The sequence below is a fragment of the Equus quagga genome, chromosome 11 (genome assembly GCF_021613505.1).
Source record: "Equus quagga isolate Etosha38 chromosome 11, UCLA_HA_Equagga_1.0, whole genome shotgun sequence".
In the NCBI taxonomy this organism is placed as follows: domain Eukaryota; kingdom Metazoa; phylum Chordata; class Mammalia; order Perissodactyla; family Equidae; genus Equus; species Equus quagga.
This window is the reverse complement of record NC_060277.1, coordinates 58,818,970-58,844,276: the sequence shown is the minus strand read 5'-3', so window position 1 is coordinate 58,844,276 and position 25,307 is coordinate 58,818,970. Positions and strand designations below refer to the sequence as shown.

General features: G+C 39.2%; 1 protein-coding gene across 14 annotated transcripts in view; it reads left to right on the top strand.

The window, feature by feature from the left end:
* The window catches only part of NCOR1 (nuclear receptor corepressor 1), a 154,478-nt gene that overhangs the window by 119,527 nt on the left and 9,644 nt on the right, over positions 1 to 25,307 (top strand). For 8 of the 14 annotated variants that reach the window (XM_046675479.1, XM_046675471.1, XM_046675468.1 and 5 more), the window contains 15 exons: positions 2,489 to 2,629; positions 4,168 to 4,251; positions 4,736 to 4,992; positions 5,349 to 5,709; positions 8,005 to 8,232; positions 10,981 to 11,190; positions 11,655 to 11,804; positions 12,154 to 12,267; positions 15,535 to 15,700; positions 15,904 to 16,397; positions 18,915 to 19,043; positions 19,479 to 19,636; positions 20,065 to 20,288; positions 23,157 to 23,297; positions 25,062 to 25,204. In XM_046675479.1, the coding sequence (XP_046531435.1) occupies positions 2,489 to 2,629; positions 4,168 to 4,251; positions 4,736 to 4,992; positions 5,349 to 5,709; positions 8,005 to 8,232; positions 10,981 to 11,190; positions 11,655 to 11,804; positions 12,154 to 12,267; positions 15,535 to 15,700; positions 15,904 to 16,397; positions 18,915 to 19,043; positions 19,479 to 19,636; positions 20,065 to 20,288; positions 23,157 to 23,297; positions 25,062 to 25,204 (3,000 nt within the window). The remainder of the gene's footprint in view (positions 1 to 2,488; positions 2,630 to 4,167; positions 4,252 to 4,735; positions 4,993 to 5,348; positions 5,710 to 8,004; positions 8,233 to 10,980; positions 11,191 to 11,654; positions 11,805 to 12,153; positions 12,268 to 15,534; positions 15,701 to 15,903; positions 16,398 to 18,914; positions 19,044 to 19,478; positions 19,637 to 20,064; positions 20,289 to 23,156; positions 23,298 to 25,061; positions 25,205 to 25,307) is intronic. The other 6 variants (XM_046675478.1, XM_046675469.1, XM_046675481.1 and 3 more) reach the window with 3 other exon arrangements.

Here is a 25,307-nt window from a genome sequence, read left to right as displayed (position 1 = left end):
AAAAATGTCTGTTCATTTCTTCAGCCTATTTTTTGATTGGGTTGTTTGATTTTTTGTTTTGAGTTGTATGAGTTCTTTATATATTTTGGAGATTAACCCCTTGTCAGATATATGATTTACAAATATTTTCTCCCTGTTCATGGGTTGTCTTTTCGTTCTGTTCCCGGGTTCCTTTGCCTTGCAGAAGCTCTTTAGTCTGATGATGTCTCATTTGTTTATTTTTTCTTTTGTTTCCCTTGCCCAAGTAGACCTGGTATTAACAAGATCCTTCTAAGATCAATGTCAAAGAGTATACAGCCTGTATTTTCTTCTAGGAATTTTATGGTTTCATGTCTTACCTTCAAGTCTTTAATCCATTTTGAGTTAATTTTTGTGTATGGCGAAACATAATGGTCTACTGTCATTCTTTTGCTTGTGCCTGTCCAGTTTTCCCAACACCATTTATTGGAGAGACTTTCCTTTCTTCATTGTATGTTCTTAGCTCCTCTGTTGAAGATTAGCTCTCTGTAGATGTGCAGTTTTATTTCTGGGCTTTCAGTTCTGTTTCATTGATCTGTGTGCCTGTTTTTGTACCAGAACCATGCTGTTTTGATTACTATAGCTTTGTAGTATATTTTCAAGTCAAGGATTGTGATGCCTCCAGCTTTGTTCTTTTTCCTCAGGGTTGCTTTAACTATTGGATTTTGTTGCCCCATATGAATTGTAGGATTCTTTGTTCTGTTTCCGTGAAGAATGTCATTGGGATTCTGATTGGGATTGCATTGAATCTGTAGATTGCTTTAGGTAGTATGGACATTTTAAGTATGTTTATTCTTCCAATCCATGTGCATGAAATATCTTTCCATTTCTTTATGTCATCATTGATTTCTTTCAATAATATCTTATAGTTTTCATTGTATAGGTCTTTCACCTCCTTGGTTAAATTTATTCATAGATATTTTATTCTTTTTGTTGTGACTGTAAATGGGATTGTATTATTGAGTTTTCTTTCTGTTAGTTCATTATTAGAGTATAGAAATGCAACTGGTTTTTGTACCCTGCAACTTTGCTGTAGTTGTTTATTATTTCTAATAGTTTTCCAATGGATTAATAGAATCAATTTTATTTTAAACAGATTCCTATTTTGTGAGTTAAGAATTAGGGAGTAGATAATAGTCTGATAATCCTGGAAAGAATATTGAATTTATATTCTCCTTAAATATAGCTATTTTAATGTCTGTATGTATGTAAACATTTTCTTTAGATGTATTGTGGTTATGTTTTCCTAGTAATATTATTTTATAAAAATGACTTAGTTATGCAGTAAAAGCCAAGTAATGGACTGAATTTGAGTTCTCATTTGCAACTGTTTTTGTGATCTGAGTAGTCAGTGATCATGCTTTTATCTTTCTCTTCAAATACAAAGAAATGAAGTATGTGATCACACAATGTCTTATGCAAAATACATGTATCTTTATTTCCTTCTTCCTTTCTTGTTTTAATGTTTCTGGAGTATATTGATTTACATTTTGTTTCTGGGGGAAGTAAATTAATGTACATTGCCTAAGCCAGAAATCTAGATGTCATCCTTGATTCTTCCTTCTCTTTCCACATCTAATCAGTCAGTCCCTAAGTTTCTATTCTCTTTATAAAGTCTCTGGAATCCATCTGTTTCTTTGTATTCCTCACTGCCACCATCGTCTTTCACCTGGATAACTTGTCTCTCTGCCTAACTCATCTTCCTGCTTTCAGTCTTAACCCATATTCAAAACTGTACATTCATGTCACTTCCTGCTTGACTCTCAGTTGCTTTTAAGATCATTGTAAGCCCCTTACCTTGGTTTAATTACCCCTCTGTGATCTGCTTCCAGTTTATCTCTTCAGAATGTTCCGTTCCCACTTTTCCCTTAGCCCCCTTGCATTTACTACCCGCTACAGTCTTCCTCTCTGCTCCACTCTACACATTGGCCATTTACTGAGCTCAAATTCTTTTACTGTGCCAAACTTTGTCTTGCCTTGTGGTCTTTGTGCTCACTGTTCCCTTGGCCTGTACCGCCCCTTCCTCCCTTTACCTTTGACTTAAGCATCTCTGTTTATCCGTCAGTTCTCAGCTTAAACATTACTTCTTATAAATAGCCTTACCTGAAGCTTTGTTAGGTTTCCCTTTTAGCATTCTCATAGCACATTTTACTTCTTTTTTCATAGTACTTATTGCACTCTGTAGTAATTGCCTATTAATTTATCTGTATCTGTCTCTATTGAGCAAGTTTCATGAGCGGAGGGACTTAATTTGTCAACCTTATCTGCAAGCCCAGCTTATGCCTGACACTCAGTAAATATGTTTGAATGCATGAAAACATTTTTATAAATATGTACACAGATGTTTATTATAGGTTAAGACTAGTTTTTATATTATTATTTTTATAAGATAGACTTTGAAATTAAGATAACTTATTTATTGTACAACAGGCTTTGGGCTCTGAGCAATTTTTGTTTCTTTATTCTGTAGATATTAAGAATGCCCGAGAAGGGACGAGGAGTCCAAGAACAGCTCATGAAATCAGTCTAAAAAGAAGCTATGAATCAGTGGAAGGAAATATAAAGCAAGGGTTGTCAATGAGGGAGTCTCCTGTGTCAGCACCGTTGGAAGGTAAGATGTTTCCACAACATTATTTAGATAGATTTAATTTTGTATAGTAAATTTGCATTGTTGAATTAGGTTATGTTCAGTCTCTGTTGTTTCTACATGAAATTTATATCTATATTAATATATAAATGAAACATATAAACAATGTATCAGTGTATTATTAATATATAATACATAAATATATATAATTAATATATTAATATAAAACATTAATGTAGGTTAAGTTTACATTCATCTCTATGTATAAGTCATGTGGTACACGACAGTGGAGAGAAGTAAAATTAAACATAATTGATCATCTTGTAGGTAACTCTTAGAAGCTCATATAATTTGTCGATTTTTCTTGTTTAAGTGAGTTTAAAAATGTAAAATTCTTTCTGAGAACTTTGTTTTTATTGTGAAACAGACAAAGTGATGTAATAGGTAGAGCAAAGACATGTAGATTAATCCCACCTGCATCCTTTCCTTTGCATTTGTCTGTGCCTGTTTATTCCTGTGTAAATTAAAGAGTATACCTTCCTTTGTGTGAGGATTAGTGACAAGTATCCAACTTTGTTCTGATCATGCACTCAGTAAATAACAGTTTTATTTTGTTATGACTCATTTTATTTAAATCTTAACTTGCCTCAACTGTTTAATTTTAATCTAGATGAAATGCTAAAAACAGGGTAGGACTCCTCAATCTTAGAAGTCCTATGTAATTTTCTAAGAGCTGGATTTTCCCTGTATTAAAAAAAAAGTGTCACTTCACTTTAGGGTAAATGTGTGTGGTGTTATTTCCAATTGTTGATTCAGATTTATTAGCAGTATGACGTGAAATTTCTAAAGAGGTAGTTTACGACTCTTTCATTTTGATTTGCGTGTCCCATTTAATATATTTTGTCTATTTTTGAGGTATCCGTCTTTCATGTTTTCCCTTTCTCACAGATATATTTTGAAGCTAAACAGTGATTTCCAGTCCCTCTGTATTCTCTCTTACCCTGGTAAAGAAGCATTGGGATTTAGATTGAGCTTTGAAAGTGACTCTCTTTTCTTTTTGACCTATAATGGGTGTCTTCTTTGGCCATTTTCTATTTAGGAAAAAGTTTAAAAAGGAATGAGTAATGTCATGTTGGGTACTCCCAACTTTTATTTTTTCCGTGATTTCCTTCTGAGTAGTTCATAATTTAAAATATCCTTTTCTCTACAGAGCTTTTATCAAAAATATATACTCTTTGGGGCCACCCTGGTGCTACAGTGATTAACTTTGCACGTTCTGCTTCGGCAGCACAGGGTTCACTGGTTTGGATCCCAGGTGCAGACCCATGTACGACTTAGTAAGCTATGCTGTGGCAGGCATCCCACATATAAAGTGGAGGAAGATGGGCACAAATGTTAGCTCAGGACCAATATTCCTCAGCAAAAAGAGGAGGATTGGCAGCAGATGTTAGCTCAGGGCTAATCTTCTTCATCAAAAAAATTACTCTTAGCGACAGTGTGAAGTACATGTGAATTGACATACACATTATGTTTAATACTTGAATTACTTTCTTGTTTGAAAGGGCTGATATGCCGAGCATTACCCAGGGGGAGCCCTCATTCTGACCTCAAAGAAAGGACTGTGCTGTCTGGTTCCATAATGCAGGGTAAAAGTTTTGTTCATTTTGGTTTTATTCATGACTGTCTCACTGGCAAAGTCGTTTGACATTAATTTGCAGTGCATGAAACCTGCTTTTCAAGATATTTTCCCTTTTGAACAAGACATTTAAGTCTTGATTATAACTGTTCTGTCTCTGCGCTACATAGTTTATTTGAAGATGATAGTTGCCTAATCTTTGAAGATAGAGACATCTTCATTATGTAAGAATCATTCTGTGATGGTGATAAATGATGTATTAAATCTTAACCCTAAAGAAGAAATGACTGATGAATATTTATTTACGGATCTGTTCTAAACAGAGAATTGAGTAGACACTGCAAGATGGCAAGGCATTAATTTTTTAAATTGCAGTAGAATATATGTAACAAAATTTACCATTTTAACAATTTTTAAGTGTATAGTTCAGTGCCATTGTTATGCAATCATCAGAATTCTCTTAATAAGTATGTTCCTTGAATTCTCTTTTGAAGGCACACCAAGAGCAACAACTGAAAGCTTTGAAGATGGCCTTAAATATCCCAAACAGATTAAAAGGGAGAGTCCTCCTATACGAGCATTTGAAGGTGCAATTACCAAAGGAAAACCATATGATGGCATTACCACCATCAAGGAAATGGGGCGTTCCATTCATGAGATTCCACGGCAAGATATTTTAACTCAGGAAAGCCGAAAAACTCCAGAAGTGGTCCAGAGCACGAGGCCGATAATTGAGGGTTCCATCTCCCAGGTAACTAGACTGTAGTTCTTTTTGTCAGCCATTCCACTTTAGGCTGTGATATTTATGGAGCATTTTAAAAAGTGAGACTTAATAATTGTTGGTAGTTCTTATGCTGTGAGACCTATTGGAAGTAAACGTGAAAGTTTTATAGATGCTTTATCATTAGTTTTTCTTGTGTCCTTAGTGTGAAGTATATAATGTGGGAGAGTATGCAACTCAGGATTGGTGGGCTTGTGATTGAGGCATCCACACAGACAATAAGACTACCACGGCGAACTATAGTTGCCATGAGCCAAACATAGACCTGAGATAGAAAAATATTTGGATGCCTTCGGCTGCTGTAATGTTTGTTTCTTTCCCTTTAGGGTACACCAATAAAGTTTGACAGCAACTCAGGTCAATCTGCTATCAAACACAATGTCAAATCCTTAATTACGGGGCCTAGCAAACTGCCCCGTGGAATGCCTCCACTGGAAATCGTGCCAGAGAACATAAAAGTGGTCGAACGGGGAAAATATGAGGATGTGAAAGCAGGCGAGCCAGTGCGTCCCCGGCATACATCGGTGGTAAGCTCTGGCCCCTCCGTTCTTAGGTCAACACTTCATGAAGCTCCCAAAGCACAGCTGAGCCCAGGGATTTATGATGACACTAGTGCACGGCGGACACCTGTGAGTTATCAGAACACCATGTCCAGAGGCTCACCTATGATGAACAGAACTTCTGATGGTATGTTACTCTTGTATCCTTGTCTGATCATTTTTATTGCGCTTTTTCACCTCTAGCAAATAGTAAATGTTGAAGTGTTAGCTTTAGATTGTCACAAGATCTATAGGTTGTGCTTGATACTAGGGCTGTGGAAGGCTACCGTATTAAAAGTACAGGCATACCTTGTTTAATTGTGCTACGCTTTATTGCACTTCACAGATACTGTTTTTGTTTTTGTTTTTTTTTTTTGAGGAAGATTAGCCCTGAGCTAACTACTGCTAGTCCTCCTCTTTTTTTGCTGAGGAAGCCTGCCGCTGAGCTAACATCCACGCCCATCTTCCTCTACTTTATATGTGGGACTCCTACCACAGCATGGCGTTCCAAGCGATGCCATGTCCACACCCGGGATCTGAACCAGCGAGCCCCGGGCCGCTGAGAAGCGGAACGTGTGAACTTAACTGCTGTGCCACCTGGCTGGTACCCCTGTATTTTTTACAAGACCCTCCACCAGCAAAAAGATTATGACTCACTGAAGGATCAGATGATGGTTAGCATTTTTTAGGGAAAAAGTATTTTTTAATTAAGGTATATACATTGTTTTTTTAGACATAATGCTATTGCACAATTAGTAAACTACAGTACAGTCTTTTTTATGCATTGGGAAACCAAAACATTCTCGTGACTTGCTTTATTGCAGTGGTCTGGAACTAAACCCGCAGTACCTCTGAGGAATGCCTGTAGGCATAATTATAGGTAAAATACCTAGTATTTTAATCAAGTGCAGAGTATGATGGAGTCCAGAAATGCTCTAGAATAAATATTTTCAGAGTGTTTTTTCAGCTAATTCTATAAGGTTTTAGAAGTCAGTTTTGACAGTCCTTCAGCAGCAGTCCGTTGTGGTAGTTGAAAGTTTAGGCTCTGGAGCAAGACTGCTTAGGCTTGAATTAAGGTTTTTCTTATTACACGAGCTTGGGCAAGTTACTGAACTTTTCTCTGCCTTAGTTTCCTCATCCCTAAAATGGTCAGGTAATAGTAAGCCATACCTCAATGGATTGTTGTGAAGATAAAATGAGGTAATATGTTTAAGGGATTTTAAAAGAAAAAAATAGTGCCTGGTATTTTGAAGGACTCAATAAATGTGAACTATTACTCTTGTCATTATCATCAGAACCCCACACCTCCTTGGGGTTTATGCTGCTGGCAGGTACATCAGTAAGGTAAGAAGCATTGATTTTTACCATGTTGTCCCTGAAACAATCTGAGGCCCTTAAAAATGCATCCACTTATCATTTTAAATTTCATTGCGGTATATATTTATTGAGGGCTTGTGTCTGCAAGGTCCTGGGCTGGACACAGCAAGAGCTGTAAAGGTGAAGAGTGTGTTAGACAGTGGGAGAGGAGTAGCACAGAGGAAAGAGAAAAGGGAAGTGCCTGCTTCTGAGTAGAGTGGTGAATTAAAACCTTTTGGCTCTTGAAGAATTGCCCTGCAGAGGGAAAAGGCATGCCATATTTAAGCAGGTCGGGGCTTGGAAGGGGATGTAATAAACCAGTGTGATGGTGGTTTTGACAGTCAGATTTGTATGATCATGGCAAAGTTGATATTATAAAATTGGTAATAATTAGATGGTGGTGATGGTTGCACAACATTGGGAGTGTATTAATGCCACTGAATTGTACCCTTTAAAATGGTAAATTTTATGTTATATGTTGTTTACCACCGTTATTACAACAGTTGAGCCTGATGGCCCATAAGTATTTGGATATGATAGGCATTGGTGGGATAATCTAACCTTTCTGAATAACATGGTTTAGAAAAGAAGAGGCTGGAGTAGGGAAGAGATCGATGTTGGTGAGGTAAAGAGAAAGTCTTTGTGGAAGTACAGAGCAGGAAAAAACAGTATAACTTAATGACCGATGGGCAGCAAGGAGGCCGCTTAGTAATGCAGGCTCAAAGAGAGGAAGGTGAGATTCGGTATGTGTGGGATCAAAAGAATTTAGAATGTTAAAGTCATACAGAAAAAATCATTTATAATGGATTTAAAGAGGAGTGTTGAACTTCATTATTAATCTTAACATTAGGTGGTAAAATGCTGGCACTATGATCCAAAGGTTGGTAATCTCCAAATCTCAAAAGCTTCTCCTAGTTGTTCACTTTGGCATATTTTGCAAGATTGAATGTTAAAAGTTTTAGTGGAAAGGCAAGATCAAAATATTATATGAATATAGTCTGTATTTGAGTGATTGAGAAATGGATAAATAGTATCATACTAAGCAAGTTTTCTTAAGAATTTGTGATGTTGGCTCTTTTTTTTCCAGTTACGATTTCTTCTAGCAAGTCTACCAATCATGAAAGAAAATCGACACTAACCCCTACCCAGAGGGAAAGCATACCAGCAAAGTCTCCAGTACCTGGGGTGGACCCTGTAGTCAGCCACAGCCCTTTTGATCCCCATCACAGGGGCAGCACTGCAGGAGAGGTTTATCGGAGCCACCTTCCCACACATTTGGATCCAGCCATGCCGTTTCACAGGGCTCTGGATCCTGGTAAGCACAGTGTGTATTGATAATTTATGGCAAAGAAATAATATACCTGTATGATTTTTTAAACTTTCTATTTATTAAAGTACAATATGCACATATCATTAGTGTACAGCTCAGTGAATTTTCACAAACTGTACACCCCTGTGCTACCAGCCCCCAAATCAGGAAACAAAATATTACCAGCACCCTTTAAAGAATTAAAAATAATAGGTATGTGACAAGCCCTCTTAGTGTTTGGCATTTGGTTAAGCCGATTGAAAAAGTGGGTTAATGTGACAATTATTTTTAAATGACACAGGCATACCTTAAACATTTTAATGTACAACATAGACGTTCATTTGTCAGTGTTCCGATATAAGGCCAAGGTCCACTGATTAAGCCTTACCATTGTCTTTCTTATATACATGATTCTCACATTTCCAGATTTCGTTTTTTAAGTGAAGCTAGAATTTAAAATCACTTCAAAGGAATCTAAATACAGAATCCTTCTGGATTTTTCCCAGTCTTTTAAAATTGTCTGGCCCATACCTGATTCAACTTCTATATCGAGTCTCCAAAACAGTCAACTTTGTTTCCAAAGAAACCACTCTTTTCATTTTTCTCTCATCGATTTACAGATTATTTGATGAAGTTACATAATTATTATTGTTCTCTCTTTTTTTTTAAAGATTGGCACCTGAGCTAACAACTGTTGCCAATCTTTTTTTTTCCTTCTCCCCAAAGCCCCCCAGTACATAGTTGTCTATTCTAGTTGTGAGTGCCTCTGGTTGTGCTATGTGGGACATCACCTCAGCATGGCCTGACCAGCAGTGCCATTGTACGCCCGGGATCTGAACGGATGAAACCCCAGGCCACCAAAGCGCAGCGTGCGAACCTAACCATTCGGCCACGGCGCCGGCCCCTGAAGTTACATAATTATAGTAGCAAGTATAGCTGGAAAGAACTTTTGAACAGACACCGCTTCCTGTGGGTAAACATAATTCTGGTAGGTTCAGAGCGTGCAGGTTTTTGAGAGAGCAGTCTGTACTGGGCGCAGTGATGCTGCCTGCCACGGGTGCAGGGCAGTTTGCTCTGCAGAGGGAAAGGAGTCCTGTCAGCAGGTCAGTGGAGAGTCGCTGCTGGGCTGTCATGACCCACCTGCTGTGCCAGTTCCACCCAGGTCCTATTCCCTGCTCCTCTTGCCTGCTGAGCCTCACTCAAATGTGTATTTTCTGCTCATCCCTCTTTATCATAAACTGCTTGCTCATTACAACCTTCAAGTTGAAATTGGGACACAGAACACTTGTATTTCACCTTGGTCCTTAGGGAAGCGATTTTCATTACCAGTGTGCCAAGATTTCTAAGGGTTATTTACATTTCATAGTAGCAAGTTACGTGTGGAAAATATTTTATCTGAAAGCTCTATCAATGCCATCAAATTGTTTGAGGACATTAAGTTTCAGAGGAGTCCACACCTAGTTCTTCAGGGACTGTCTCCCAAAACTGATGCAGAAGTTCCCACAGAGTCAGCTGACAGACTTACGTGGCTGGGAGTTCTAGATGAAGGTGAAGCAAACATTCCAGAGAACTTATCATTTGTTTTTTTAGGGAGAACATATATATATATAAAAAATAGTTCACTCAAGTTCTCAGACAAAATTGGGTGTTTATACTTTGATTTAGTGTTTCTCATAGTCCTTCATTTCTTAGCACTTTCATCTGCTTGTCATTTTTGAGCTGGAGCTGGATTGTAAATGTTTTGAGGATAGAGATGACATCTTCTACTCTTTTTTTTGCTGAGGAAGATTTGCCCTGAACTATCATCCACTGCCAATCTTCCTCTTTTTGTATGTGAGTCACTGCCACAGCATGGCCACTAACAGACAAGTGGTGTAGACTCATTCCCAGGTACTGATCCTGGGCCTCCAAAGCAGCATGCGCTGAACTTAACCACTAGGCCACCAGGGCTGGCCCTTATCTTGTACTTTTTACTATACCTACCCCTTCCTAACATCCTGTGTCATGCTCTAGGGTTGCCAAACTATAGCCTGGGGGCCAAATTTTGTTAGTGCCTGTTTGTGTAAATAAAGTTTTATTAGAACACAGCCACGCCCATTTGTCTATATTTTGTCTACGGCTGCTTTCATGCTGCACTGGCAGAGTTGAGTAGGGTTGACTGAGACCACATGGTCCACAAAGCCTAAAATATTTACCATCTGGCTCTTTACAGAAAAAGTTTGCTAATCTCTGCTCTAAATACATGCACTAATTAAATGCTTATAGACTAATCTTTTTCACTCCCAGGAAAGGAAAGTTACTGTTTGTCACAAAGTGTTTTCACACATATTTCCATTTGGTCATATTGGATGATCAGTACTACAAAAATAATTTTATTTTCAAACACAGCTCTTGGAGACTTCAGGTGAAAATATAATAAAGTTACATGGCAAAGACTGAAAATGAAACTACTTGAAAATTTTTTTAGCTACTGTTCTAATGGTACAAAGGTTAATACTCATGTTTTGTCTAGTTTCTCCTTTCCCTTTTCCATTACATTTAACATTAGAATGTTGATATTCATAATTGCTGACATATCAAGGTGTAGAATGAATCCACCTTAATCCCTGTACCGCCCCCACGCCAATGCTAAATAAAAATTGCGTGTGCAATTAGCTCAACAGGTGGTTTTTCTTACTCTTTCTGTGGGTGATGTGTAGCAAATGAATTTCATCCAGACTAAACTCAGTGCCTTTCTCTCATTCTCTCAATCAGCAGCTGCTGCCTACCTGTTTCAGAGACAACTTTCACCAACCCCAGGTTACCCAAGTCAATATCAGCTTTATGCAATGGAGAACACAAGACAGACAATCCTAAATGACTACATTACCTCACAGCAGATGCAAGTGAACTTGCGCCCAGATGTGGCCAGAGGACTGTCTCCACGAGAGCAGCAGTTGGGTCTCCCATACCCAGCAACAAGGGGTATGTGTTTTTGCAGTTCAGATTTCATGTAATTTATTATGTGTACCCAGAGTTTCCTACATACTCAATAACTATTTGTTGAATGAATGATGGAAAGAAAACCATATCCTTTAGCCCTTGAAGGCAAACAAAATAATGTATCAAGATGGAGTGTTTTGGTGAACACTGAAATAACTAAACCAAGTCAGTGTACTACTAGGTATTTGAAATCATTGTTTTACCAGTTTGCTGTCTCTCTTTAACCTATCCATGCGTTTAGGTTACGGGTAGGAGGCAGAGTATTTCCTGTCCTTCTCTAGATTTAAAGACAGTCTTACAAAGTAATGATCTTAAACATTTTTATTTATACTATATACGAAGTATCATTGGGTTATAGAGATAAAATAGCGAGCCATGTATGGTTCTGTATCTTTAGAGCAACATTTAAATTTAATGTACTTTTATTGTATTTGTCTTTTGAGCAGGAATCATTGACCTGACCAATATGCCTCCAGCAATTTTAGTGCCTCACCCAGGGGGAACAAGCACTCCTCCCATGGACAGAATCACTTATATTCCTGGGACACAGATTGCTTTCCCGCCCAGGCCGTACAACGCTGCTTCTGTGTCTCCAGGTGAGAGTTTGCAGTGACACACTTCTCTGATGTGAGCAGCATGCTTAAGTGTTGGCAACGTAGCCTTTGAAGGTATTCTGGGCACTTGTTCTTCTTTGCTCTGCTGTTTTTCATGTAATATTCAGTGATAGTTCCTATATGCCATCTATCTAGATATTCTAAAGTATCCGAAAAGCTTGTGTTATGTTCCGGTTGTCATCCAAGACTCTTAATAAAATAAACTCCCTACATCTCAAATTTGGAACTTATTGAAAAATTTTCAGTCGCTTAAGATAAATCTAAAAATGGTTTGCTGTAGCTGACAGGTTGATAATTTTGTCTTTAAGTTGCAGATTCATGTGTTTTACAGGACATTCAACACACCTTGTAGCCGCCGCAGGTGCTGAAAGAGAACGTGAACGGGAGCGGGAGAAGGAGCGGGAGCGGATTGCTGCCGCTTCCTCAGACCTCTACCTTCGGCCAGGTGGGGAATGGCTTTCTTCATTCTATAGACATTTCTTGGTAATCCAGTATGATGGGACATTGTGCTTATTGTTGTGGGGGATGACAATGTGATCTTACAAACAAGAACTATAAGACAGAAAGTAATTACATGAAGTACAGGTAAAAATGCTATACAAGTTGAAATGGTGCAAACACACATTTTAAACAGGTAAAGGAAGTTTTCATGATGAAGGTACCATTTTGATTTGGCCCCAGTGGTTGGCTACACTTGGGCCCGAAGATACAGCTGGGTGCAGAGCTCGTTAAAGCTGAAAGTAGGGGCCGTCCCTGTGGTGCAGCGGTTAAGTGTACACGTTCTGATTTGGCGGCCTGGGGTTCGCCAGTTCGGATGCCGGGTATGGACATGGCACGGCTGGACAAGCCGTGCTGTGGTAGGCGTCCCACATATAAAGTAGAGGAAGATGGGCACGGATGTTAGCTCAGGGCCAGTCTTCCTCAGCAAAAAGAGGAGGATTGGCAGCAGTTAGCTCAGGGCTAATCTTCCTCAACAACAACAAAAAAAGGTGAAAGCAGCCCAAGCAAAGGCTCATAGACATGGAGACATATGTGTTGTTATGCTGGAGTTTAAAAGAAGAATGGAAAATATGTTTAGAAGATTGTATGGCATTTTTAATTACAAGTGAAGTGCTGCCGTTCAGTGCAGGAGGCAGGTGACATCATCAGAGGGGCATTTACACAAGAGTGGCATGAGACGGATTAGAACCCTGAAGGTGGGTATGGCCTGGTGCCCAGAGGACAGTAAGACCGTGTCAATAGATCATACGTGTTCTAATGACTCCTGAGATAGGTTGACACTGGGAATGGCCAGAAGGGAACTGCTTGGAAGAATATTGGTAAAGTGAATCAGAAGGACTTAACAATAACTAGATATGGGGAATGAGGAAGAGATGAAAAACAAGATTGGTCTGCAGTTATTATGATAGAGTAGGATTAGTGAAAGCAAAGAGATAATCATTTTTATTTTGGACGTACTTAATCCAATATGTCTTTGGAACATTTGTTCTTATCCATGGTATACTTGTCTTTTTATATTCTTTTTTTTAAAAGATTGGCATTTGAGCTAACAACTGTTGCAAATCTTCTTCTTTTCTTTTTTTTCTTTCTGCTTTTTCTCCCCAAATCCCCCCAGTACATAGTTATATATTTTAGTGGTGGGTCCTTCTAGTTGTGGCATGTGGGATGCCGCCTCAGCATGGCCTAATGAGCCCTGCCATGTCCATGCCCAGGATCGGAACCGGCGAAACCCTGGGCCGCTGAAGCCAAGTGCGCGAACTTAACCACTCGGCCACAGGGCCGGCCTTCTTTATATTCTGTTAATGTCAGTGAACTCAAACCTTTTACCATTTCCATACTGTCAGATATACAGATCTGGGACTTAGAAGAAAAGATTGTGCTTGGAGATGGTGACTCAGGACTCATCTGTAAGAGTTGAAACTCTGGCTTGAATGAGATTTCCAAGGGGCAAGCATGTGAAGAGAGGAGTAGGTCAGTCCTTAGATGTGACTGGGAAGGATGTTGTAGATGGAGGCAAAGGGAACCAGAGACCTGGTCACAGAGGTAGGTGCAGAACCGAAGGGCCTGGTGTGACAAGGTTGTCACCTTCACATGGTCATAGGAGACAGACATAGAAAAGGAGCCCAAAAGCTAGTCATCATATTTGACCTAGAAATACCGTTCTTGAAGATTTCTCTTAAACAATTAAATGGTTGCAAAGCCTAAAGACATTTAGATGTAACCTCTTGTCTATATATAATAATAAATCACTAAGTCACCATAGGAAATGCTTTAGTGAATTGTAAGGTAGCACCATAATATTGATTATATGTCAGTTGCATAAAACCATGGAAATTGGTTTAATTAAAGAAAGCTGGGGGCTGGTTCCATGGCCAAGTGGTTAAGTTTGTGTGTTCTGACTCAGCGTCCCAGGGTTTTGCCGGTTCAGATCCTGGGCACGGACCTAGCACCATTCATCAGGCCATGCCGAGCTGGTGTCCCACATAACACAAACAGAAGGATCTACAACTATGTACTGGAGGGCTTTGGAGAGAAGGAGGGGGAAAAAAAATGGAGGAAGATGGGAACAGATGTTAGCTCAGGGCCAGTCTTCCTCAAAAACTAAATAAATAAATAAAAAATGAAAGTTGAGTGCAAATGATACATAACTTTGGTAGGAACGATATTTTAAAAATGCTTTTGATCCTACTGATAAATAACATGCAGATTTAAGACAATTAAATATGATTTTTCTCCATCAGACATTTAAAAGGTTGATAAATATTCTGTGTTCGAGTGTTTAAAGAAACACTGCATCTCATACACACACAGTGGCAGTGTAAATAGGGATAACCTTTTTGGAGATATAATAATTGAAATAGCAATTTCACTTCTAGGAATATCCCCCATAGAAACACTCATAGAAGCTGATGTACGGTCAAAAGGGAGAGAACTGCTGAAAAGGCTGCCCTAGTCGGTACCTGCTGTGAGAAGAGGGGTGTATGCTGAAACTGCTGCCTCCTTGAGGGCAAGGTCAAGTTAGAAAGTCCGAGTGAGGGCACAGAACCAGAAGAGGAAGAAAGTGATTAGAGAGGAAACGTGAGAATTTGAGATCTTCCAAGTGAAGTCATTTTGACCAAGTTCAAGTTGTGGCTTTGTTATGGGAGAGCTATGGTTAATAAAAATATCTCAAACATTGAAGAAGTATAGTTAGTGGAGCTGCACTCTTGGGGAGAGCATTGTGAATGATGTCACGACAAAGAGAGCTTGCTGAGAAACAGTTGCCTGTGGAGGGCGGTAAAGGAGGAGAGCAGGCAGAACTGGCTGAATGAAATGGCCTCAAACCCTGGTGTAGCAGGAGTATGTTATTTGCATTATGATACTTAGAAGGTTGTGCTGAATTTGGTTTTGGAAATGATAAACACACCAGAGTTTGAGGAAAAGTTTGAAAGATGAACTTATCTGATCTGTGTTAGTACTTCATGGTTGATGTTTTGTTCCTCTCTGGAATCAAGATAGAAACTTATCACAAAAATGGAAATGACAGAAAATATAGCTGATGTTTTTGTTTCAAGTTACTAGTGTGGTTTTATTGCATTTTTATTGAGAAACTCTTATAGAATGTATTTCTAGAAAGACCAGGAAGTGGGATATCAAGGTTTATAACAGTCCCTAAATGTTGCTGTCTGCAGCTGCTTCCTTATGGCTTGTCTTTTTTTTTTGGTCCCCACAGGCTCAGAACAGCCCGGCCGGCCAGGCAGTCATGGATATGTTCGCTCCCCGTCCCCTTCAGTCAGAGCTCAGGAGACCATGTTGCAGCAAAGACCCAGCGTTTTCCAGGGAACCAACGGAACCAGTGTAATCACACCTTTGGATCCAAGTGCTCAGCTACGAATCATGTAAGTCTGTTGTATACATTTTGACAAAAAAAATACCAGCCTCTTGCATATACACTTTTAAATTTGTGACTGCAATACTTTTAGTAAAGATTTTCTACCTGCTCAGCACTTTTTGTTGTTGCAGTTTTTTCTTCTGTCTCCCTACCACACCCCCCAATAAAGCGTCTCCCCTTCACAGAGTTGTGGTTTGGTTTTATTTACAGGCCACTGCCTGCTGGGGGCCCTTCTATAAGCCAAGGCCTGCCAGCCTCCCGTTACAACACTGCTGCGGATGCCCTGGCTGCTCTTGTGGATGCCGCAGCTTCTGCCCCCCAGATGGATGTTTCCAAAACAAAAGAGAGTAAGCATGAAGCTGCCAGGTTAGAAGAAAATTTGAGAAGCAGGTCAGCAGCAGTTAGTGAACAGCAGCAGCTAGAGCAGAAAACCCTGGAGGTGGAGAAGAGATCTGTTCAGTGTCTGTACACTTCTTCAGCCTTTCCAAGTGGCAAGCCCCAGCCTCATTCTTCAGTAGTTTATTCTGAGGCTGGGAAAGATAAAGGGCCTCCTCCAAAATCCAGATATGAGGAAGAGCTAAGGACCCGAGGGAAGACTACCATTACTGCAGCTAACTTCATAGACGTGATCATCACCCGGCAAATTGCCTCGGACAAGGATGCAAGGGAACGTGGCTCTCAAAGTTCAGACTCTTCTAGTAGCTGTATGTATCTCAATCTGAGTTTTGCAATGTGATATCTGAGTAAAGAATTACTTTATTCTTTAGGTAAAGCAGAACATTGTATAAAGAAAATCTTAATCTTCATAGTAAATGTAATAGAAAGGTTTTGTCGGTTAGTAGTGCAAAAATGTCTCTTCTACTATTTTTGTCATTATTTAAATATCAGAGTTTCTTAAATATACCAGGTTATTTTCCCTGAGAAACCCATGCTGTTTGTAGAGTTAAAGTTGGAAAGTAGATAGAGGGTAGAGCTTACTGACATTTTCAGGCGTCTGAAGGTGACAGATGTATCATCAGGCTCTGTGCTCCTGAAACTGAATTTCTCACGAAGTGTTTTCCAGTATGTGGTTCAGTATTTGGGCCAGTACCCCAAAGCCTCTTATATCCTTTTTCTAAGATAGAGATTTTTAAAAAGTGAGACACCTTATTTATTGGTAATTGTATTTATGTTGCACCTTCCTTGCAAGTTGGATTTTGATCAAATCTGGTTAGTCACTTGGACATTTACCCTGTATATCTGTAAGAATTCACAAATCTACAGTAAAAATGCTAGAAAAGTTACTTTAAATTTACTTTTAACTATTGCCTGAATTCTTTATAGAATTCCTGAAGGAGTAAGCAGGTATTTAAGCAAGTATCCACTAATACTTGAAGTAATTTAACCATATGTAGTCATCTCTCTGTTGTTTCCATTAATGAAATGGAGTAGAGCTGGAGATAATGAAAAAATGATTTCTTGTGCACCTGCACACAGTGTGCAATTATTTTACCTCCATGCTTAATCATAATTTGTTTGGGTAAATATCTACCCCATTGCTGAGGTTTTTAGAGAGAAAGGGGCGGCTTGGTAGTCAGTTATGTAGACAAAAGACTTTAGCCTGGGATCATGAAAATATGCAAAACAGATATGATACATGCAGAAAATTGCTAGCTGAAGATCTGTAGTTGTATGACAAGGCCCTCTGGAGGGAAGTCACCAGCACACATGGTGAGCCAGCTTGTGGCTTAGTGGATGCTTCAGCACAGGGTTCCCTAGTCACCGGATGACACTTCTCAGTTTGCATCAGAACCAAACCTCGTTCTAGGAGTTTGACTTTCAGAAGGTCTGAAAATAGAAAGTCTGGCTTCTTTTCCCACTGTTCCTATTTCTGAGTATGGTTATCTTTTTTTTTTTTTTAATCACTGGGTAAATTACCTGCATGGAATCAACAGGCTCTTTGACGTTATTTAGTGTGGTTTTCAGTTTTTTTCAGAGCCTCCTTCCCCTTGAAGGTGAAACACAGTGCCTTCCCCTTACCCTTAAGGCTTCAAGAGTAGTGTGAACACAGTTTAGCATCAGACTTTCTATTGACCGTATATTGGATGTGGTAAGCAGATTTAGGATGTTGGATACATAAACAGAGATGAGTACCAGTGGGTATCAAAGTTGCAAAGTAGTATAAATTACTTTGAATATAATGATTTATTTTAGTTCCCCAAAGATAATTTCTATCCTGGTTGTCAGGTTTCTGTTCTGAGCATACTGGAACCCAGGTAACTGCAACTTCCATGACCTGATGGCGGGGTAGGAGGAAATGGCCATTCAGTTGAGTACTGGAGGAACAGGTGGTGGCCTGCTAGCAGAGTTCATTCCCACCTGCTATACCTGTGTCCATGACCCATCAACTGATCACACTCAGGTCTCTGGCAGTTTTCTGATTCTTCAGTGCAGCCTGTAAATGCAAAGAGCGCTCTAAAGTTAGAAAGTTCCTGAGCGAGAGGTGATATCTGCCTCTCCCCCTTAGTTCTGAGGCCATGGCAGGACTGTGAAAAGCTACCTACTGCATAGACCCTGTTGTCTTGGGAACTGCATCTTAGAGGGGGCCCTTCTCTAATGTGGGCATCCTCCCTTTCTCCCAATGGAGTGAATTTGCTTCCCTTCAGACATTCCTTACCATTTCTGTTTATTTGTACAATGTATCATGTTGCTAAAAAATTGGTTAGAGTAATTTTTGTCAGTACTCCAATGATTTGAGAAAATCATTATATAATGTTACTTAATCTGTAGCTTTAAAATCATCATGGTAATGAAGCAGCTTTGTAGCCTCAAAGTTTTTCTAAGAAGTGACTGTCCCACAGAACTGAAGTTATTGGAAACAATGAACTGTTGAGGATCTACGCTCTCATTTGTTTAATCTCTTCTGATGAATGTTTCCTGGTGATTTTCTTTTCCAGCTGCCAGAAGGATGTCACAAATCTGTTCTCTATTCTGCCTCACCTAAAGGTCTTAGAGCCCACAAAATTTGAGAAAATCCTGTACCCTACTGAGATTAGGAACACCGAGGAAGCACTTATGGACCTTTGATACCAGTCTTTTGGGCTTGTTTTTTGTCATTAACCTGGGGTGCCACTGAACATTCTGAGAATAAAAAATGAAAATATGCAAATAGGTTTGAAGAACTTGGACTTTTGAAACTTTTCACAGGATTAGTTTTAAAAGATTCTTTTCTTTTTTTGAAGTATCTTCTCACCGTTATGAAACACCTAGCGATGCTATTGAGGTGATAAGCCCTGCGAGCTCACCTGCACTGCCCCAGGAGAGACTGCAGGCCTGTCAGCCAGAGGTGGTGAAGGCAAACCAAACAGAAAGTATGTCTTTTTTAGCCACCAGATTACGTTTTCATATTTGCATTTATCATTTGCTTCTAATTATCTGTTCAGACCATGTTAAGAAATCTTTTGTTAGTGTTGTTTTAGAGTAACATCTAAAATTGCACTAATGCAAAATGATTTTTAAGCTTTTATTAATTACTCTTTTGTTTATATTTTAATGATATAGAAAATAGTTGATATAAATTTTGTTTGCCTACTTATGTTTTCACATTTTATTCTGTGCTATTCCTGTGATTTCTGTATTAGTATGAAGAAAAATAAGTATTTTTTCTTCCCAAGTAAGATGTGAATTCTGGTTAGAGATATGTACCACATCCCTTTCATGTGTTCCTCTGAGTTGTGTTTAATCTTTGAAAATGAGTGAAAGGCAAGGGCACCCCCGGAGTGAGACGTCTGTCTGTCCTCTATTAGATGAAGCCACCAGACAGTATGAAGGACCATTACATCACTATCGACCACAGCAGGAATCACCGTCTCCACAGCAGCAGCTGCCCCCTTCTTCACAGGCTGAGGGGGTGGGCCAAGTGCCCAGGACCCATCGACTGATCACACTTGCTGATCACATCTGTGTAAGTTTTTCATTTTTCTTATTAATTTTTCTTCTTTTGATCATGCAGAAGGCACATTTCACATAGAATCACAATAAAGGGGCCGGCCTGGTGGCGTACTCGTTAAGTTCACACGCTCTGCACCAGAGGCGCAGGGTTCACCAGTTTGGATCCTGGGCGTGGACCTGTGCACTGCTTATTAAGCCATGCTATGGCAGGCGTCCCACATATAAAGTAGAGGAAGATAGGCACCGATCTTAGCTCAGGGCCGATCTTCCTCAGCAAAAAAAAAGAGAAGGATTGGTGGCGAATGTTAGCTCAGGGCTAATCTTCCTCAAAAAAAAAAAAAAAAAAAAAACAGGAATCACAATAAAGATGTCTCAACTTTTTTATACATTTTTTGCAAGTATTTAATGGGTTTAACCACTTCTTTCTTTTCTCATTCACAGCAAATTATCACACAAGATTTTGCTAGAAATCAAGTTTCCTCGCAGCCTCCCCAGCAGCCTCCCACTTCTACATTCCAAAATTCACCATCTGCTTTGGTGTCTACACCTGTGAGGACTAAAACATCAAATCGTTACAGCCCAGAATCCCAGTCTCAGTCTGTCCACCATCAAAGACCAGGTTCAAGGGTCTCTCCAGAAAATCTTGTGGACAAATCCAGGGGAAGGTATGGCGTTTATTTCAAACCATATGTAAATTTCACAACAGTAAAACAATTTGAATATACCTATAAGATAGGAGATTCATTTCTTATACCTAAAGTTTATGTACCTTCATTTCCTAGAAAGTGTAAATGAAAGTTTTTCCTCTGTATATTATTCTTGGAGTGTCCACAGTCTGGGCAACAGGTACTATACACTTTTGAAAGTGTATTCAAAAGTTGAATGCTATATCTGCTTGTGGGTTTGCTAAGACAGTTATGAAGAATGTGTAGTTTGGTGGTAGTATAGGGACACTTTGAGTAGTCCTTCAGAATCATAAAAATGTTTTTCTCTCTCAGTGGTTTCTGTTGGGTCAGCAATAACATATGTTTAGGAACCTGGCATTAAATAATGAAAATGAGGCCAACATAGACACCATGAGAGGAAACATTTTACCCTGTAGGGCAGGGCCATCTGGTAACGAGCTTTTCTTCTTTATCTTCTTATCCAATATTCTGTGGTTAGAGTTTTAGAAAATGGAGGCAAGGTTTTTGGTTCAGCGTGGTAGACTAAGCATTGGCACATGTTAAATTATAGTATAGCAGGGGGCCAGCCTTGTGGTGCAGCAGTTAAGTTCACATGTTCTGCTTTGGCGGCCTGGGGTTTCCCGGTTCGGATCCCAGGTGCAGACCTGCACACTGCTTGTCAAGCCATGCTGTGGCAGGCGTCCCACAGATAAAGTAGAGGAAGATGGGCACGGATGTTAGCTCAGGGCCAGTCTCCCTCAGCAAAAAGAGGAGAATTGGTAGCAGATGTTAGCTCAGGGCTAATCTTCCTCAAAAAATAAATAAAAAATTTAAAAATTACAGTAAAGCAGCATGAACATTCATAAAATTCATAAAAATGCTGAGAACAAGACTGGGATATCAGCAGGTCAAAGATGCTGGCAAATATCTGGAAGACACAGTGGAGGGATGAACCAAAGTAGTGGAAGCCATAATTCAGAGAATGATAAAGAAATTTGTAGCAGAGGTGGTTCTCCAGCCTGCCCACCAACCCCTCAAAGTTTGGAAAGAACATAAAGGAGGAAGAATAATGTATTTTAAAAGCTGAATGGTCTTCATTTACAAAAACAAAAAAACTTTATGGTAGGATTTTTTAAACATACAGAGAACAGTATAATGTTTCTGTGTATCCATTGCCCAGCTTTGGTAATCATCAGCATAGGGCCAATTCATTTTTTGAAACACTTGCCCTACCCTCAAACTGGATTATTTTGAAGCAAATCTCAGACATAATCATTTCAAGAAGCTGGATTATCTTAAGGATAAGACGAAAACACATTTACTCTCTTTTAACCAAAGAAGGAAAAGAAATTCAGTTATCAGAGAAGAACAGGAAACTATACCAGAGTATTCATTCCAGATGCAAAGCACTATGTTGCAGATTTTGAGCAATTGATGGCATTTATGAAAAGAAAATTTGACTTTTTCACTTGTAATTTCTATATCACTACACCTGTGCGTTTGAATGAGGAATTCATTTCTTTCATTGGTTTTATAGTTTAAAATGTTCACACAATCCATATGTGGTGAAACACTGTTAATTGATTTTTCAATCATTAAGCAAAACACAGAGGAGTTTTTCTGGAGTGCTGTAAATCACATAAAAATGGCTGAATATGCTATGTAAAGTTAAAATAGACAAACTAAAGATGGAAATAAAATGGGCAGGAGTAGGCCCCATAGCCAAGTGTTTAAGTTCTCGTGCTCTGCTTTGGTGGCTCAGGGTTTTGCAGGTTCGGATCCTGGGTGGACGTGGCACTGCTCATCAGGCCATGCTTAGGCGGCATCCCACATACCACAGCTAGAAGGACCCACAACTAAAATGTAGAGCTATGTACTGGGGGGATTTGGGGAGGAAAAGCAGAAAAAAAAGAAGATTGGCGACAGTTGTTAGCTCAGGTGCCAATCTTTAAAAACAAAAAAAAAAAGAAAAAATGGGCAACAACATAAAGAAAGTAGTCAAGTTCATCTTTCATGGAAGGGAGTTGATAGATACTGTTTCAAGTTTGATAAATCAAGAAAGGTATAAGCTTATTTAGAGTTTTAGAGGTGACCACTAAAGAACTAAAAGAAAGATGGTCAAAAATGGCCACTAAGAGTTGGATGGCATTGAGAAAGGAAATAACAAATTGTATATATATAATAATGTATTTGTACATATACATATGTATATATAATTATATATTTAAATATATATATAACAGTAATAAAAGCAAACATTAATGGTCACAGGTGGCTCTTAATATGTATAATCACTAAACCAAAAACTTTCTTGGTCTAAACAGTGTCTCAGTTATCCTTACCAACATGGTATCCAGAGGAAAAACATTACATTGCAGAGAACTGCTCAGCCCTAAAGTAGTAGAACTAGACCTTTGCTTGACTCACCTGACACACTCCTTAGGTTTCAGTTTAGTACTCAAGTCCTTTACTTTCTGACCAAATAGGGAAAGACCTGGTAAGTCAAGGCTCAAAATCAGCAGTAAAACCCTTGAGGGCTCACCAGAGTAGCTGGCCAAGGGTAGGATGGGGTCTGATGCTGAAGCACACAATGGCCTCCCGATGGAGCCTCAGCTGCGGCCTGTCCTGTGGCGCTATTTGTGACGCAACTCCCAAATCCGCTGGGCATGCATGGATGAAGCAGCAGAAACAGACTTTTTTTGGTAACTAGGTATACAGTGAATACCTGAGGCAACTTTCTCAGTGATAGACATTGCCAACTTTTGTGCCTTCTCCTGAAGGAAGTAATGAGTTAACCGGTTTCTGTTTAGAATAGCCATAGGTGAGCCCTAGGAGCACAATCTAATATTTCATGTGTTACAATATTAGGCCTGGAAAATCCCCAGAGAGGAGTCATGTGTCTTCAGAGCCCTACGAGCCCATCTCCCCACCGCAGGTTCCAGTTGGGCATGAGAAACAGGACAGCATGCTGCTTCTGTCTCAGAGAGGAGCGGAGCCTGCAGAGCAGAGGTGAGGAGTGGGTGCCCTTCCTAGCTGACAGCTCCCAGTTATGAGTGTGTGTGTTGTTTTTCTTATGTCAGTGCCTTTTTTCTCTTTTGGATTATATGTCAGGATAGGACTCTCAGAGGATCATTTAGTCTCTGTTTTCATAGTGATCTAATGCTAGTGGATTTTCATGAAAAAATTATAATATTTAAATAGATTATACAAGACAATTGTTCATTATTCCTCTTGAAATTACATCCTTCTAGACCTTTTTTAAAGACCTTTTTTCTCTGTGTGGTCACACATTGCTCCTGTCCCTATGAGTGCTCATCATATGCCAAGCACTGAGGACTATATGTGGAAGGGAAGTGACAGTGAGCACCTGTGCTGAACTGCTTTACATATTTTTCTTACTTGTTTCTAATCCTAACCCAACTCTGTGCATAATTAGATTTTTATTCCCATTTAGATTAGACACCTTTGATTTGGCATCTGGTCCCCTTCCATCAGAGTGATTTCTCTAAAACTTACGTAGAGTCAAGCACTGTCATTAGCATGGCGTTTGAGTTCCTTTATCACCAGGTTCATGCTGCTTATCTCATTTCCTGCCACTTCACCCTTATCCTTCATTTTCTGTCCAGATCACATTGTTTATTGTTCCCTGAGTTCCTCTCAGTTCATACGTATGTTGTTTTCTTGGTGTGGAACACCCTCCCATGATGCTCTGAGATGTGAATACATGATTTGCCCACGGTCAAATAAAGAGGGAGAGTCCAGCTTTAAACCAAGATCTGTCTCACTCCACATTGTTAGTGCATTTCTTACAATGTGTTGTAAGTTATTTACTTATTGTATATATTTATAGGCAACCAAATAGATGTTGGTACCTTTCAATCAAATAGGAAGAAAATCCAGTTTTGGAAAGGGAATGATATCAAATGTAACTATACATTACACGTTTTCCCCTAAGTCTGTGATTCTTTTGAGGACAGGGATCACAATTTATTCATTTTTCTGTTTGTTACCTTATTTATCTTACTTGGCTTATAGTAGGTGTTCTCACGTTTGAATGACGAATGAATGAATCCACATGATGAGATTATCAGTAGTCTTCTCTGTTCTCCATTTCATCTCCAGCTCTAGGTAGATCCTTGGTGGTCTTGAGGAAACTTTTTAAAAAATGTGTTAGTATAGGTAGCTGCCAATGAAATATGAAACCCTTTACGTGAAACTCATTTCATCTGGTAGGAGGCTTGAAATAAGTTTAACAAATAGGCAGTTTTATTTCTATACTGCAGCTGTTTTGTTCAAGTCCAACTGTCGATTGCTTTGGTGTGAGCTCTTGCTATCTTATAGGCAAATGTACTATTAGTTATAATTTTCTTGAACTTAAATGTAATTCTGCTTGTAGTTCCCAGTTTATGTGATAGCCATAAATATATCAGTGTTTGTGCTGTTAAGCAGACAGCATCATAATAAGCTGTTTCTGAGTTTTCCTGTTAATATCCATTGGCTGCTTATTCTTTGTTAAGAATCTCTGTTTTAGATTATCCCCCTTCCAGTCCTTATTTTATGGTTTCATCTTTGAGTGTTCTTTGACTATGTCCTCAAATATGACATAGTAACTGGCTTATGATCACATATTGCTCCTTACAGATATAACCACAAACACAAGTTTGGGGAGGTGGTAGTGTTCCCAAATACCCTATCACTGTTGTTATAATTGATAGAAAAGTCCCCAAGGTTAGGAGTACGTGATGATAACAGACATAACTATGTTCCTAACAGGAATGATTCCCGCTCACCAGGGGGTATAAGCTACTTGCCTTCATTCTTCACTAAGCTTGAAAACACGTCACCCATGGTTAAATCAAAGAAGCAGGAGATTTTTCGTAAGTTGAACTCCTCTGGTGGAGGTGACTCTGATATGGGTAAGTGGGATTTCTTTCATGAACCCCAAATAAAATGTGCATTAATAATGATATCTCCAATGTTGCCTCTTGTGTAATCATTGAGTTTGAAGGCTCTTATAGG